Source organism: Bufo gargarizans, chromosome 5 (assembly GCF_014858855.1).
Source record: "Bufo gargarizans isolate SCDJY-AF-19 chromosome 5, ASM1485885v1, whole genome shotgun sequence".
In the NCBI taxonomy this organism is placed as follows: domain Eukaryota; kingdom Metazoa; phylum Chordata; class Amphibia; order Anura; family Bufonidae; genus Bufo; species Bufo gargarizans.
Window position 1 is genome coordinate 444,879,212 of NC_058084.1, and position 17,187 is coordinate 444,896,398.

Consider the following 17,187-nt stretch of genomic DNA (forward strand, 5'->3'; position numbering starts at 1 on the left):
GTGTTGTCATAACCTGGGAGGGAGTAACCAGTGCTGTCACCAACAATACTGCAGCCTGCAAGGTACAGTAAGACAAACATCACCGGCCGGGCAAGTGATGGAGAGAAGATAGCTGGAGCATGTTATCTGCATGGAGGGAGGGAGATAAGCAGCACTAGAGGTGTCTGGCGTCTACTTATCTCAGCTGCCTGATCAATGTTTATCCAAAGGGTTAATCAGGCCGACCTTACAGATAGGAGATTGGAAAATAATACGTTGCAGGATCCACCTTCTAAGTGGCCAGCTTAAAGGGGCTATCTGGTTCCCTATACTGATTATCTCTCCTCAGACCAGCAGGGGGTCCGACTCCCAGCAACAATAAAAGAAACTGGACAGCCCCTTAAACTGTGAAGCTGGATTTTTGGAGGCTTAGGTGGTCCTCATAGCCCACACAATCCTGGAGATATCCCTGATAAAGTAAACCATTCACCCCAATCGCCCGTCCATACACTATACAATGGGTCCTCCAAAGCAATGTTTTGCTCTCACTTTTGATTCGTTAGCAAATTCTGCTCAAACTTCAAAATGGCGGCCCTCCGTCATATTAAAGCGATCGCTGGGCTGGAGGGGGACCGCCCTTAATCACGGGCAGGGAGCTGATGATATTCACAGCTGCAGTTTCCTATTCGTGTCATGTGTAAGGAAGCAGGTGAGGCCATGCATCAAAATGCTGCACAATTCAAGGAAGCCTGTACTCAGGCGAGGTAAGGGCCCGGCCCCGAAGAACATGCACGTTTATAACAATGGCAGAAGGAGCCGTGTAAAGCTTTGGTGATGTAGCATGGGAACTGGAGAAAAAAAATATATGAAAAATACAGAGCATCTACGCACCACTCTGGATAAAGGGGTTGTCCAGTTTCAGGAAGAAACTGGACAACTCCTGGGATACGATTGAAATAAAGTACAGGTAGGTACTTGACAGATGTCACACCTCTGCTCCGGTTCTCCTAGATGGGCTCTACTTACCCTGCTGCAGCGGTGGCGTCGTGTCAACACTTGACTGCTGCAGCCGATCACTGGTCTCAATGGTGCGCGAGGTGGGGAAGTGATTGGCTGCAGCAGTCACGTTGTTGACATAAAATAAAGCCACTGCTGCAGCCGGGAGAACCAGAGCAGAGGAGTTGGATCGGTCAGATACTTACCTGTGCTTTATTTCGGGCGGGTGTCAAGTTTTCTGATTGCGGCAGAGTGTTGCCGGCGCTTACGCCTGCTGCAAGCACAACGCCTTCACACCTCTCTGCATAGCAGGAGATGGGCTTTACGGAAGGTTCAATGGAGTCTGGAACATGAGAAGCCAAGTCTTCTTCCTCCATGTGAAGGAGTAGAACAGACCTGTCCGTCATCCCTTGAAAGTAGTTTTACTGCAGGCCATAAAGCGAGATATTTGTCACATACTAGTCTGCACGCAAACAAAAGCGCTTTGCGGTCTGCAAAACACGCATACTGGCATCGTGCGTCCAGCACTTTCCCATTCCGCACTATCGCATGCAGACAGCACACCATGCCCTGTCTGCATCTTATGCGGCCTCGCTGAAATAAGTGGGTCAGCACCCGACCTGCGAAGCAGATGCAGACCAAATATATAGTCACGTGCATGGGCCCTTAATAGGGAGATGAGCAGGAAAACCTTCAAGTGCGGAGTAGGATCCTCCAGAGATAAAACCAAGAAACGTAACCATGTGGGGGCACATCGTTATACGATCCAATGACAACTCGCAAGGATGACTGTACATTTTTCATGCATAGCCAGCAATTCCCTAATAGACGTATCCAGGCCTACAACTGGTCCGTCAGGAGAGGAGCGCGACGACCCTGCACAGAATACAGGCTTCGTTCACAGCAGCCTTCATTCTGCTTAGGTGCAGACCCCTCCAATTAGGATTTGTCGCCTGCACAACGTAACCGTACAGCGATATAAAGCTCTTCGGCTCGGACGACTTGCATTTTGGCTTGGTGGTCCTTCTATATGGAAGCAATTATCTCGTTACATTGATTCATTGGGTCAACAAAAGATCTGGAAAATATGAAGGCAAACGGACGTCCGTGCAAAGTACAAAGAGCAGGTGGAGCCTGGGGAAGAGGAACGTCATCGCTCATGGTATGTCTATGGGCGCAGAGGTCTCTCCTGACAATGCGTGCATCAGTATGGAAAATATTAAGGGGGCGTCCGCCGGGCAGAGGGGACATCAGCTTACTGAAAGTTTAGCTTTCTTCGGCTTTACAGACGTCAAGCAAGTTTCCACTTCTGAGCTCTTCCAGGGAGCAGAGACGTCAGACCTGGAATGTCCTCCATCCTTGGTTACCAGAAGGACGGAGGCAGAGTACACAGAGCAGATAAACAGTGCGGACGTTTGTCTAAGCATTCCCAGCAGGTAGCCCCCAGAACAATGGGGGGGGCGAGGGTAGAAGGAGCCGCTGTCTGGATCACGCCGCCATTGTTTGCTCACAATCTGTCTCTCTGTAGCCGAGCAAACTTCATCTCCAGAGCAGACTGCTGGAAAGTGAAATGTACACCTCGTCCGTCACTCAGCGCCGACCTCAGGTCAATGCCTCGCGGACAACGGGGGTAACAAAACCCAAACATGGCCCACCCGCAGCAATGCTCCAAACCGGAAGAAAGGGGAGCTCGTCTAAGTTGGTTTTGATATTTTTGCTTAAAACCTTTACATTTGCGACAGTGCCGCCTGTTCTGTAGTTCCTCCTGGAAATGCAGGCATAACCTGGTGCCGTTTCTCTTGTCTAAAGGGTGCGTCCGTATGAATCAACGCTGTCCAATTAGTGCTGGCAGAATAAGGGGTCATCTGTATTTCGCGGTCCGCAAGTAGTCCATGTTGCATCCATAATTTTGTGGATCCCCGTTTTGCGTACCACAAACTACATACGGTCATGTAAAGGCACCTTTAAACCAATTAAGGACGCAAACCCAGATGGTAATGTTTCCAGAAGGAATAACAGAGGAACAGGAATAATGCAGTGTTTAAGCTGCAGAACTAACTACATGAGGAATTTAAAGCTTAAAGTGCAACGTACTTTTGATGTCATAGGGACAAAAGTTTAGATTGGGGGGGGTCTGAGCGCTTCGACCCCCCCCCCCCCCACTGATTTTTAGAACGAGGGGCAAGAAGTGCTCGCTTAGCACGTTCTCTCTCCGCGCGAGCTGCAGGACAGTAAGCAAGACAGACTCAGTAGAAAGTCTGTGGGCCCGTCTCACTTCTGTCTAGTGCAAAGAGAGAGCGGTTGGTGGGGGGGTCTCAGTGCTCAGACCCCCACCGATCTAAACTTCTGATATCAAACGTTTGCTGAGGGTACAGAGTCACCTTAAATTAAAGGGATTCTGTCACCTCGTTTTAGCTCGCGCATCGCAGGATTACGCCAATCTAACTGATGAAAGGAGGAGATTCGGAGGACGCAGGCGGTGCTGGGCTCCTTCACAGGGAGCGGTCCTGGGCTCCAAGAAGGTTAGTACAGCCCCTTGGGCTCCTTACAAAGCTCATTTACATATCTATAAAATCATTTTTTAAACACAATAAAAGGACACAGCCCTATATTGCAGACATGCTAGCGGCGATCTAGCCGTGCATGTCCGCATCTCTATAACCTAAAACGAGGAGACAGAATCCCTTTAAAGGGTTTCTACCACTTGCATATGACATATTTGGTGTTCAGACACTAGCGATCCGCTAGTGTCTGATGTACCATACAAGCTAATTATTACATTAATCCGTTCGGCCGTTTGGTTAAAAAAAGGACTTTTATATTTATGCAAATGAGCCTCTAGGTGCTATGCGGGCGTTTTTCCAGCACCTAGAGGCTCCGTCTACCTTGCAGTTTGCCGCCCAGCGCCTCGCTCCAGCACGCCCATCTTCAACTCTATTCGATCCTCCCCCTGCTTCTGCCTTCCGAAATCTCGCGCCTGCGCCGTTCGTCGCGGCATTCGGCGCAGTCAATGTCTGACCGCTCCGTGCTCAGACATTTCCACTGCGCTGATGACATCGGCGCAGGCGCAGTGGAAATGTCTGAGCAGGGAGCGGTCAGACATTGACTGCGCCTGCGCCGAATGCCTCGACGAACGGCGCAGGCGCGAGATTTCGGAAGGCTGAAGCAGGGGGGAGGATCGAATAGAGTTGAAGATGGGCGTGCTGGAGCGAGGCGCTGGGCGGCAAACTGCAAGGTAGACGGAGCCTCTAGGTGCTGGAAAAACGCCCGCATAGCACCTAGAGGCTCATTTGCATAAATATATAAGTGCTTTTTTTGACAAAACGGCCGAACGGATTAATGTAATAATTAGCTTGTATGGTACATCAGACACTAGCGGATCGCTAGTGTCTGAACACCAAATATGTCATATGCAAGTGGTAGAAACCCTTTAAGGCTCGGTGCACATTAGGAGGGGGGGAATCTCCTGGATTGTGTGGGATTAGGGGGGGGGGGGGGGGGGGTCGCTTATTAAAACAGAAATACGCCTATGTTAGCCGCATTTCTGGCGCAAAGTTCCTTTGCGCCCGCAATCTATGACTATTCCCTGCTCAGGTCTAAGAGAAGTGGGGGAGGAGTGGACGGAGAAGGGCCGGCAAACAGTCTCATTCACCATTTTCTATGCTTACGTAAGACAGTGAGCAGCACCTCCACGTAACTTTGGCGATCTACCGCCAGTGCAGGGGCTTATTAACACCGGCATCTAAAGCGGCAGTCTTAGAAAATGTGTCCCCAAGACTTTTCAAGGTGCAATGTCCACGAGGGGCGGCCGGGAAGATCTCGAGTAGCATCTCTAGAGAAAAGCGTCATTAAAGAAACAAATTTATCAAACAACAATTTGATACATTTGGTGCAGATTACACCAGAATTTACCACATGATAAATTCTTCCCACTGCATACATCTTTGGCATTAGACGTCAGGAGGATCTCCCGATATATAGCCCCAGCGCTACGAGCGCCACTTTATAAAATACCCCACACATACAGGAAGATGTGCCGCCATCTTTAAAGCCCAGAGATAAAACAAACCAACTCAAGAAAAAAAAAAGTTAAACTGTGCCAGATACTTTATTAAACGATTTTTACGAGTCGGGAGCGATCACTCGTCAGGTGACGGGTGGCTCATTTACACGGGGCATCTTGTGGTCACGGGCCGTTTGGCGACTTCAGTATGCAGTGATGCGATCTTATAACACGCCATAAAACTGCATGTCATCCGACGCTGCAATGCAAAAAAATATAAACTGCAATCATGAAACTGCATGCACACGGGCAATGTAACGGGAGGGAGTACATAGACTACATCAATGCAATAAATCGCTCCATTTTTCACCATGGAGTCCTGATTTTTTTTTTAATTAAATAAAAATCTCAATTCTGAAAAGATTCTTTACTTGTTATTCAGGCAGGGAGCATTCATTTCTGCTTTGTACATGGACGCCTACCTTTTCCCATCTCCTCCGCTGAGTGAGCTCTGCTGTGTAACAGTCACGTTCTAGGGGACGGATCCTCCGCTGGTGCAGCTTTGTAATCAGATTACAGTGTGCACTGCGTCCCATCAGTGGTCTCTCCTTATCTGCACGGTCAATAGTTATACTTTAACACTACTCCTCTCCCACTACCCCCAAACCTCCCGCTTGTCCACTTCAGCTACAGCCTGCCCTATTAAAAGGGTTCTTCACCCCTGGGGGTCCTTTTGGGCAGACCCCCCACCCAGCGTGGTCAGATACATAGAGGGAATCATACTGGTCCACAGCCACTGGGTTTTGGCTCCATCGCAGCCACACTGCGGATCTCCAGAGTTAGCTTGGTCTTGGGACCTGCAGTCAATGACTGGCTGCAGCAGTGACGTGACCCCCATGCATCAAGTGAACTAGTGTCATGTCACATGGGGGGGCACATCAATGCTGCAGCAAGTCACTGGTCACGTGGCCTGCATCAAACTGGATGCTGAGGCAGGGAGACTGGAGATTTGGGGTGAGGCAGCAATTGAGCTGGAACCCAGTGGTCGGGGATCAGGTAAGTAAGAGGCCCTCCGCAAGTCCAGCCAAGCTGAGGGAAGGGGGGCGACTACCCAAAAGGCCCATGGGGTGAACAACCCCTTTAAACCTTTCCAATACCTGAGCAGGCAGCAAACCAAAATACACAAAAGGACATGATGAGAGAAGTAGTGAATCACAGGTGACCTCTGGACTGGGAGGGTGAGGACACAACCACAAGCCGCGAAGCGCCGCGCCAATTTTAGGTTAGGACCCACTCAGAGGCAACCTTGGCGTGGTGAGTGGGCTTATTGCCTTTTGATCAAAATGTACACAAATGCCTCATTTAGCATGTAGCTTGGAGGTGGTACACATGCGCTATTTAGTGCTGTCTCCTGCAGGAACGCAGGGATGAGATCATAGCATTAGCAGTGAATGTGCAATTCCTTTCTTCTTTTCTCTCCTTATTTAATACACAACCACAAGGCCCAGCACGAGCCATAGGAAGGGCAATCATTCAAGACACCAGAACAGAAAAATGTTTTGCCTATAGCTGTTTACATAGAGTTTTTAGGCTACTTTCACTGGATCCGACAGGGTTCAGCAAAAACGCTTCAGTTACTGATAATACAACAGTCTGCATCCGTTATGAACGGATCCGGTTGTATTATCTTTAACATTGCCAAGATGGATCCGTCATGAACTCCATTGAAAGTAAATGGGGGACAGATCCGTTTTCTATTGTGGCAGAGTTAAACGGATCCGTCCCCATGGACTTGCATTGTGGGTCATGCATCCCATGACGTAAAGAAAACCGCAGCCGGTATGAGAACGGAACGGAATGCATTATGTTCAGTTATGTTTTGTCCCCATAAAACGCTTTTTCTAGTACTGAGACCCTATGACGGTTCTAAATACCGGAAAATAGAAACACTAGTGTGAAAGTCGCTTAACTTGTGGCTTCTGCTGTGCTTTTTACCACAATCTTACAAATTGAAAAAAATTTTGTAAAACCACTGTGGTTTCATTGATCTTTCACATTAAAGACGTCTAATCTCTCCTGACATCTGTTTTAGTAACTACCAGTACTTGCAAATAATTCTGGAACGTCTTTCCATATGACTAGGTTGTGGTGTTCCTCTATTATTCCTATTAGAAGCTTATAAATGAATTGCCAGCAGGTCAGAGCACCTTTACCACTTGAGAGCTGGACTTTGTTCTATTTGCAATGAAGGTCCGCCTGGGTGTTACCAGTTGGGGCGCGTCTCTGCACAGTCTGACACTATCCAATGTCCTTTAGGATATGAAAGAATTATGTGATAGCAGTAATGGCATGACAGACCACAACTCTCATCATCAGCCTGCGTCTAATGGGATTACACGAATAGGGATGGGGTTTCTCTTCCCCATAAAGGAGCAGGACGACATTTCAGGAACTGCTGCAGCTTCCAGTAGCTGCAGATCCACAGGGAATCACCTCACCGCCACAATAATAATCCGGATCTGTTTCACTAACCTCCACCCTCCACTGACCTCGCCCTGACACTTTCAGCACTGGGGAGCCGCACATCTGCCAGATCACCACTGGATAAGGCGTCGCGCCCTTTATGGGTCAGAAAAATATTAAGCAGCAGACTGTGGGCAGATTCATATCTCAGTGAAAGCGCCCAGAACCTCACAGAGCGAGCGAGGATCTCAGGGGGAACGATGACGATTCAGCAGAAGACAATATAACCCTGAACGTAGGCAGTAACATTCACTACAATCTGCTCCTGCCGTGCAACTAGGCACATGTGCCATACAGAGCACTGGGAAAGCTGGGTAACCCTCTGCTGAGGACGCCACAAGGGCAGCCTTACTGGTCAACCAAAAAAAAAAAACCACGGGATTGTTGCACAGGGATGCAAAATAGGACTCCTTTCCAGAAACAGCGCCGCGCCTGGTCATGGCTTGCAACTTGGCTCCATTGGCAGAAGCTGCAATACCAAAGACAACCTGTGGCCAGATATATCGCTGTGCACTCTCCTATAAAGGGATTGTGTATTTCACTTTGAGGGCCCCGTTCTAGAGACAGGCTGGCATAGCGATATGCCAATGTTTACGATGGGCTAACCCCTTTGAGAACATGATCAAACCTCTGAAGGAACCTTCCTAAATCACAAATACCCCACACACAAGCGAGGTAAGGGTATATTCCCACGTGGCAGATTTACTGCAGGAATTAACACCAGTACCATTCCAGTGAAGCACGTGGATTTCTGCAGGCCTCCTCCAGATCTCCTGCAACCCCACGAGCAAAGGTCATTTTAGGACAGCCTGCGCCCACCAGTTTATAGAGAGCACAGGTGTCACAGAGGGCGACTCCGCAGTTAGGAGACCAGACGCGAAATAGCTCTGCTACTACATGAAACCAGTCAATGGCCGCTGGGTGCTCTATAGTAAACTGGGAAAAGACCCAAACCAGATTCTCCATCGTGCGGACGACTTCCTCCTCTGGACTTGGCAGCAGCGGAGCGCTGAAATCTGACAACCTGCATGCACCGCGGCGGACCTGACCGTTGTGGTCTGTGTGGGAACAGAAACCCTGGTGTGAGTCAGCCGGTCACCTCCAGCAGCGCAGGGTCAACCTTTGGACGCTCCCTCGTCAGCCATTCACGTCAACCTCTCCCTCTGCAGACAAGATAAGTGCATTCATTCCCCCCAGATATGACGGCAGAGGGAGGAAGAAGGGACCACTGCAGACCACTCATGGCCTCCTGCTATGTGCCATACACTTTAGATTATTATCAGCCAGCAACTACTACTCCCATTATTCCTATACAAGTGCATGCAAGGATTCGGCCAAGAGAGATGGTTGCCAGCTCAAACCCCCTTCACTCCAGCACCGCCACTGCAGCCACGACTGGCCTCAGTGGTATACCACCACCATGAAACCACTGAGACCAGTGATCAGACCTGGTGAGTTTATTAATATTTTTAACACCATGTCTGCCTTTCATCCCATTTTTTAACTTGGGAAACGCCCTTTTAAATAGAAGCCGTCACCTCACTTGACATCCCTGTTAGAAACTACTTGCAATCTCCAGGTAACAACAATCCTGAAGCCTCTATTCTTCTATGTTATGTCATTCCTCTATTATCCCTACTAGAAATGTATGAATGACATGTCAAAGGTCCAGCTGGGTGTTAGCTGTTGGGAGGTCCCTGCACAGTCCGACAGTATCCAATCAGTGCTGCCAGTGTCAGACTGAAGGGGACCCCCTCCCCCCCAACTGGACCCCCTAGTGCAGACTGCATTCATAAAATTCTAGAATGAATAATGGAAGAATGGTACATCATACAGTCATAAGACTAGATGCTCCAGAATAGTTATTACATGGTGGATGCAATTAATTACTACATCAAATGCGTCAGAAGAGGTGACAGGCCTTTAAGGGGATATTCCAATCTCATGATTTGTGGCATAGTGCCACAGATAGGAGTGGACCCCAGAGGTAGGACCCACACCTATCCTGCAGAAGTGGGTCCCCTTCGCTCTATTCACTGCTATGGGACGCCCAAAAACAGTCAAATCGGGTGTGCGCGGCTACCTTTGGAATTCCTATAGCTCGGCAGTGGAATGGAGGGTGGTGGCGCTTAAGGAGATAGGAGAGGGTCCTAGAGGTGGGACCCGCACCCCTCTGGCATATCCCAGCAACATACCACAAATCTTGAGCTGGGAACTCCCCTGTAAGTCCAGTCCACTAGAAATTCTGTACCTAACTAATAAGACATCTAAAAGCGGAAATCTCTGCGGCTCTCAGTCCAGGATGACGTCTCCGGTGAATTCTAAGGATAATCTTAAGACTCCAGCTTCCTACTTGAGGTGTGTGTGTTAAATAAGTCAACAGGACACACCCAATGCCGATGATGGAAGGAAAGAAAAATCACTGGATATATTAGATTCATAGATCCTACAGGGATTCCCCCCCCCCCCCCCCTCCTCGCCGGTTTCGGCCGGGGCTGCAGGAAGGAAAAGTCGTGCACTTGCCGAATGTCTTAATGAAAGAAAGGTTTATCCTTCGACTGGCGAGCGCGTCGCAGAAGGGAGTTAACCAGAAATGCGAGGCAGATTATTATGTCAAGCGTAAAGCATTTAACCTGCTTCATTCCCAAGTCCGACGCTGCCGCCCAAGGCTTGTGCTGATCACTGGTGATAGGAGGCGGCGGAGAGTGATAAGGGGGGGGGGGGTGACAGCAGCGCTGCAGGCCCTCGCCGCCTCCTGCAAGACGCGCAGCTGCCGCTGGTGAGTGAAAGGTGCAGAAATTCACTGCTGTCTCCACCAGGCAAGTCAGTGCAGATTCTGTCCTGACAGCCGCCAGCGCGCATGCTCGTGGAAGGGGTCCACTACTCCTACATATACCACCATGGGTACGACCAATGCAACCCCTCTATATGTGCCCCATCAGGGCATCCTGTAGGGCGGCCGCCCCTCTATTCACCACAGTTCTGGGTCTGTTCATGGCTGGTGTTCGGCCACTGATCGCTCAGGGTTTCTGGAGTTAAACTGATCACGGGGCCAATCTTGGGGGGCTTATAATGACAACCCATTTAAAGGGGATCTCTAAAATATCTTCTAGATCAGGGGTGCTCATCCTACAGGCCTCCAGCTGTTGCAAAACAACAATTCCCAGCATGCCTGGGCAGCCTACAGCTCTTAGGGCATGCTGGGAGTTGTAGTTTTGCAACAGCTGGAGGGCCGCAGGTTGAGCATCTCCGTTCTAGATAATGGCTACAAAATATCTGAAGGAAACGGACAAGAATCCAAACCTTGGATGTTGGTTGGAGATTTCAAGAACTAAAGCTACTTTCACACTAGTGTTAAAGTTTTCTGGTATTGAGATCCGTTATAGGGGCTCAATATGGGAAAAAAAACGCTTCAGTTTTGTCCCCACTCATTGTCAATGGAGACCAAACTGAACTGAACGCTCCAAAATGCATTCCGTTCCGTTTAGTTCCCACACCGGAGAGCAAACCGCAACATGTTGTATTTTGCTTCCCGTCCTGGGAAAAACGGATCCGGCATGACCCCCAATGCAAGTCAACAGGGGCAGATCCGTTTTCTCTGACAATAGAAAACGGATCCGTCCCCCACTGATTTCCAATGGAGTTCATGACTGATCCGTCTTGGCTATGTTAAAGATAATACAACCAGATCCGTTCATAACAGATGCAGACTGTTGTATTATCCGTAACGGAAGCGTTTTTTTGCCGAAACCTGCCTGATCCAGCAAAAACGCTAGTGTGAAAGTAGCCTAAGACAGCCTGATCTTCTACCAGCAGTTAAGGAGGATCTGAGAATTAAGGGGTATTCCGATCTTATCAGTAGGATATATCCCCACTTTAGGATCAAATGCTGCTGCCCACCCCCAGCGATCCGGAAAACGCAGGGTCTGTGGCGCCCACCTTGCTGACGCTTATGGTGCCGGCTGCAATTCTCTGCACAGCTGGGTGGTCAACGGCCCAGGAGAAACGTACGAGGGGCTGTAGTGCGCCCTTAAAGGGGTTCTCTCACTTTCGGCAAGAGGCATTTATCATGTAGAGAAAGTTAGCACAAGGCACTTACCGATATATTGTTACTGTCCATCATGCGCGTCTGTTTTTTGTACAGTTTTTGGTGCGGATACAGAGGGGGGGCGGTGGGGGAATGCCCTTTTTTTTTTACTGAAAAACTATCACACACACAGGTCAAAGGCCACACACAAAAAAAAAAAAAAAACGCATAACACAAACTTTGTAGGTGGATTTTCAAAACCCGTGGTGTAATACCGCCTTAAATGTGTTACGTCCGTGTTGCTGATCTGGTGGCTTCCATGACTCGGGGTGGTGCCACCGACTACAGTGTGACACACAGATACAGGGTCGCTCAGGGCGAGACCCAGCCGGGATCAGGTCCCCCTGAAAGCACACAAACAAGTGGCCCCCCGGCTCCAGCAATGTAACATATGGCAGTGATACTATGTGACAGCACAAGTGCGAAAACACAGCAGCTGGCAACATAGCAGAGGCCAAGTAACAACCTGTCCGCACAAGATCTCCCCCCCACCCTCCCCCGAGGAAGATGCTCCACGGAACGGCGGGATAATGACCATAGAGAACAGACACACGACCTTACCACCCCCTCCAAGAGGTTCTGCAGCAGACGTGTACACCAGCAGCCAGCGCCTTCCATTAATGCAACTTACAGCAACAATCCGGGCAATTCGCACAGCGCAGTAATGAGAGGAGATCTCTGCGCTTTTACAGGAATGTACCCCAGGGATCAGTCACTGGAGGACGGGGTTCTTCTTTACGCTGAAATCACACAGGGCTCAAAAAAATAAATAAAAAAATGCATGTGTGATTCCTGCCTTAGAGAGGATTTCTTCCCTCTGCAAACAGCGCCACCGATGTCCACAGGCGGCATGCGGTACTGCGGCTCACCTCCATTCATATCATTGGTCCTGAGATGTAATACCAGACACAGCCTATAGATAAAAGCGGCGGCATTTCCGGAAAGAAAAAAGATAAAATAAATAAGGACTACTTTTTCAGCGGACTGATACCACCGCCCATAATGACAGCTTAAGCCTTAATTGACACATCACGGTCACCAGCAAATACAAACTACAACGCTCATCGGATCCAGGCCAAAACCAATAAACGATTTCAGCCCAGGACTTCTTTAGTGACATCACCACCACAATAATAGATCAAGCAGAACGACCCCCGACATTTCATCAGAGGAGGACGATTCTTCATTTCGGATAGGGGAATCGGGGGGGGGTACATGCCATTGCTGGTAGGTGCCCGCCAATAAGATTTGGCACCTACAGCTTATTAATGAGTCAATTATCTGTCAGCCCCTCGTTATTGGAGGAACCAGGCACAAAGAATATATAGGGCTGTCCAGAACACCCCCTCCCTAAAGAGGTTCTGCAGCAGCTGAGCCAGCCCGCTCCAGTCTATGACACTTGTCTGAATCCACTGGCTGCCCAAGAATAAAAAAGGAATTAAAGGGGAGGAGCAACAACTTTGGGGGGGGGGGATAGACAATGTGGGTTACTCCTGGCAGGGAGGCCACACTGGGGACTGTCCCCGGGCACTGCTGGGACAAGGCATTGTGTGCACTGGGTCCTATGGACCGCTAGGATAGGAGGCGAGCAGCGGCTTACCCCCAGCGGCAACACCCCCTCCCCCCCGGAGCCCCACAGGTGGCCTATACCGCGTCCTCACCTCCTCAGTGCCCGGACCAATGTGCTGCTGCTGCCTCTCGCCGTCTCCCTCAGGTGGAGCTGTCCGGCGGCTCGCCATGATTCCCCGTGCGGATTACCAAGGAGAAGCGAAGGAGTCCACATTGGAGGGAAGGAAGGAGAGCGGTGACATGTCACCGGGGCACCGTGCTGCGGAGGAGCCGGGGCAGGACTGCGCTCTGCCGGAGAACCGCGGACATCGTGTCACCCGCTCCCCAGTGTACAGAGAGTGTGTGTGCGAGCGAGGGGCGCTCTGAGAGCGGGAGGGGGCGTGGTTCCAGAGCTCTGGCCAATCGGGAGGCGGTATCCGTGTCACCTGCCCCGCCCACCCATTTTAACCTTTTCGGAGGCGGCGGTGGGATTTTTTTTTAGCGCCTTTGGCGAGTACGTGGGGCTTTAGTCGGCTCTAGCGGCGAAGAGGTTAAGATAAGGAGGCGGGGTAAATGACGCCAGTAACACCGAGGCATGAAAACTGGGCGGGGTGAATGACGTCACCCTCCTGAATGTTTAAGAAGTGGGTCGGGGATGAAGGCGTTTAGGGTAGCTGCTCTAGGGGAGGGCGGTCATTGCTGGGCGCGATACCAGCGGACTGGACCGAACTGTGCAGCAAACAGTCTGGTTAGCTGACGGCAGGTGTCTATGGACATGCCCTTGAAGGTGTCCATGGTGGAAGCTGTGTCTTTATTCTTCACTATGATTGCTGTCAGTGAATGGGAATAGTCCTGCGCAAGCCTTCTCACAGCCTGCAGAGAGACATGGGTGCAGACTGGAGAGCCTTGTGCTCTGTAAATCCTTGATATACAGTCATGGTGAATAGTGAGCCGATTGAAGCCCACTAAGTGAAAATGTAATCCGCCGTGAAGCCGAATTTACTTGTGCGTCGTGGTAGCGAATTGATTTTCCCTGAATAGCGGTAAAAAAATGACAAAATCATATCTCATCCTTGTGATCGCAACGAGCCGCCGGTATGACGTCACCACGGGCCGCGCCAGATCTTCAATAAAGAATGCAGCGGGCGGCTCATCGCGATCAAACGGATGAGGTAAGTATAAGTTTAAATATTTTTATTTATTTTACACTCTTATTATTTAGCAGCTGTAAAGGCGGCATCTGAGGAAGGGGGGGGCACAATCGCTGCTCCCTGTCATTGCGCCCGCTACTTACAAAGAAATGCTCTTCGTGACGAATGAAATTTTTTGGGAAAGTTCAGCGAAGCAGCCGAATTGAATTTTACAATATTTCGCTCATCTCTAATTGTGAATCCCCAGCTGTGAGAAGTATTAGTTCTGCAGGGTACAGCCTCCCCATGTGACGATCAGCAAGCAGAGGTCTTGAAAATGGTGCCAAATGGCAATACAAAACCATGTAAGGGCTCGTATTTTATTTCCGAGTCCATTCACTTCAATAGGGCAGAAAAAAACAAAACAGTAATGACTCCGTGTTCGTTCCATTTCCAAATGTCCATTACACAAAAAAATAGAGCGTGTCCTATTATTGTCCACATTACGGACCAGGATAGGACTGTTCTACCAGGGGCCGGCCGCTCTGTTCCGCAAAATACATACGGTCGTGTGCATGAGCCCTGAGGGTAAGATCCCACTAGAGATTGAGAGAAGCTGTTATGGTTTCCGCCATGGGTTTTCCTTTTGATCTGAATGGAGCAGGTTATGGGCTCGTTCACACAAACGTTTTTTGCATTCCGTATACGTTCTGTATACGGAACCATTCATTTCAATGGTTCCGCCAAAAAAACGGAATGTACTCCGTATGCATCCCGTTTTTCCGTTCCATTCAAAGATAGAACATGTCCTATTATTGCCCGCAAATCACGTTCCGTGGCTCCATTCAAGTCAATGGGTCCGCAAAAAAAAAAAAGGGAACGCATACGGCATGTATGCCGTTTTTTGAGGAACCATCTATTGAAAATGTTATGCCCAGCCCAATTTTTTCTATGTAATTACTGTATATGCCATACGGAAAAACGGAATGGAACCGGAAACGCCACTGAAACGAAAACGGCCCGCAAAACACTGAAAAAGCCATACGGTCGTGTGAACAAGCCCTATCTCTGAGGCTTGGCGAGCGTTCTGAGCAGTAACGGTGCCAAAAGCGGACTTGTACATACTAGGCACAGCCTGAAATACCGCACGGCAAAAAACCTCGGCCCAATGAACTGCGGCGTGGCCTACCATTGAAAACAATGGAAGGTGGCTCGAGTAGATCTGGTCCAGTTTTTAACGCTGAAACCCGCACCCAAAAAACAATGCCTCTGTGGTCACAAAGTTATGGTAGAAATGTATTAACCCTTTATGCCGGGGACCACTGCACCCCAGGTCATCAGTTGTTCACTTACAATAGAAATGTCGAACTTCAGAACTGACTGTGCCCGGACATCTTGGCGCGGGTCAGTGTCCTTGCAAATGAAAGGGGTTGTACCAAGTTTGCAGGTTATCCCCTTGCCACAGAGTCAGGGATAACTGGCTGATCGCTGGGACCTCCATCGATCCCAAGAACGGGGGTCCTGTTCCCCTAATCTGATGTTCCCTACTGCTCCAGTCGTTCTTTATGGGACTACCTGCCATAGCCGAGCGCTGTAGGTTGCCATCTCCGGCAGTCCCATAGAAAATGAATGGTGGAGCGGGGCAGATGCCTGACCTGCTGCTCCATCAGAGTGGGGGACCGGGACCCCTGTTTTCAGGATTGGTGGGGGTTCTGGCAGTCGGACCCTCAGGGATCGGCTAATTATGCAAACTTGGCACAACCCCTTTAAGCTGGATGATCGCCACCTTCTCATGATGTGTACCAGGCTAACTGATGCCAACTATTGGTAGATATTTTTTGAAGGCTTGAACTTAAAGATCTGCATCCCATCCATGGAAGCCCAGACCGGGCCACAGATCAGGGCAGAGATCGATCAGCTGTACCTTCCCAGCCGTGAACAACAAGATGTCTGAAATCCCTATTGTGCGACCAGCTTAAATGGGTCCTCTGCTTTCTGCACACATTTCAAGAATGCCATCATCTGATATGTAATGGAGTAAGAATCTGCTTTATCGCTTCAGTTCTTACCTTATCCCTCATGGAGATCCTCCGCTGCCCATGGGTCATGATGTAAGCAACTTGCGGTGGCCATACTGTAGCTTTCCCAAGATGGTGTGTCTTCTACTGCGCAGGCGCCGTCTTGGTAAAGGTGTGGGCGCTGTGGTTTGTTTATATCAGCCATGGAGGGGATCTCCATGCAGGATAAGGTAGACTCTGAAGCAATGCTGTGGTTTCCTTTGCCATTACCCATTACTGTATGGCATTTCTGAAATATATGCAGAAAGTGCACAACCCCTTTAGGTCAACTATCATTGCAGACACAAAGAAGATTTTCACAGGGTTTGTCAGCCCCTTTAAAGGGGTTGTCTGGTTAAGGCCTCATGCACATGACCGTGCCGTTTTTTGCGGTACGCAAAAAAACTGAAGGCTCCCGTGTTGCCTTCAGCAATATAAATGCCTATTCTTGTCCGCAAATCGCGGACAAGAATAGGACATGGTATATTTTTTTGGCGGAGCTACGGATAAAAATCAGTTTTTATTATTAACTACTGAACCAAAATGAGTAATAGCATTATGTATTAATATATCGCAGTATAAGGATTATAAGAAGCCCCCCCCCAAAAAAAAAGACTTTAGTGGGGTGACAGAAGCCCTTTAAGAACAGAAGGAAGATTATTTTGCTGTGAGGGATGTTTTTTTTGTTTTTATATAAGAAAATATTAAATTGCTAGGTTAAATCATAATAATAATAATAATCTTCATATATCATCAAGTTCCACCTCTGCCTACAAGACATGCTTCTATAGGAGAATATCTGGTGCTGTCTGGAGGCACCATATAGCGGCACAATCTGTACCTACGGCAATGTATGCCGCAGTA

General features: G+C 49.2%; 1 protein-coding gene across 1 annotated transcript in view; it reads right to left on the reverse strand.

Moving 5' to 3' along the window:
• ARHGAP21 (Rho GTPase activating protein 21) overlaps positions 1 to 13,507 on the reverse strand; it is a 149,284-nt gene extending 135,777 nt beyond the window's left edge. The window contains 1 exon segment of the mRNA XM_044295259.1: positions 13,250 to 13,507. Within this exon segment, the coding sequence (XP_044151194.1) occupies positions 13,250 to 13,327 (78 nt within the window). The 5' untranslated portion in view covers positions 13,328 to 13,507.
• Positions 13,508 to 17,187: the final 3,680 nt, after the last annotated feature.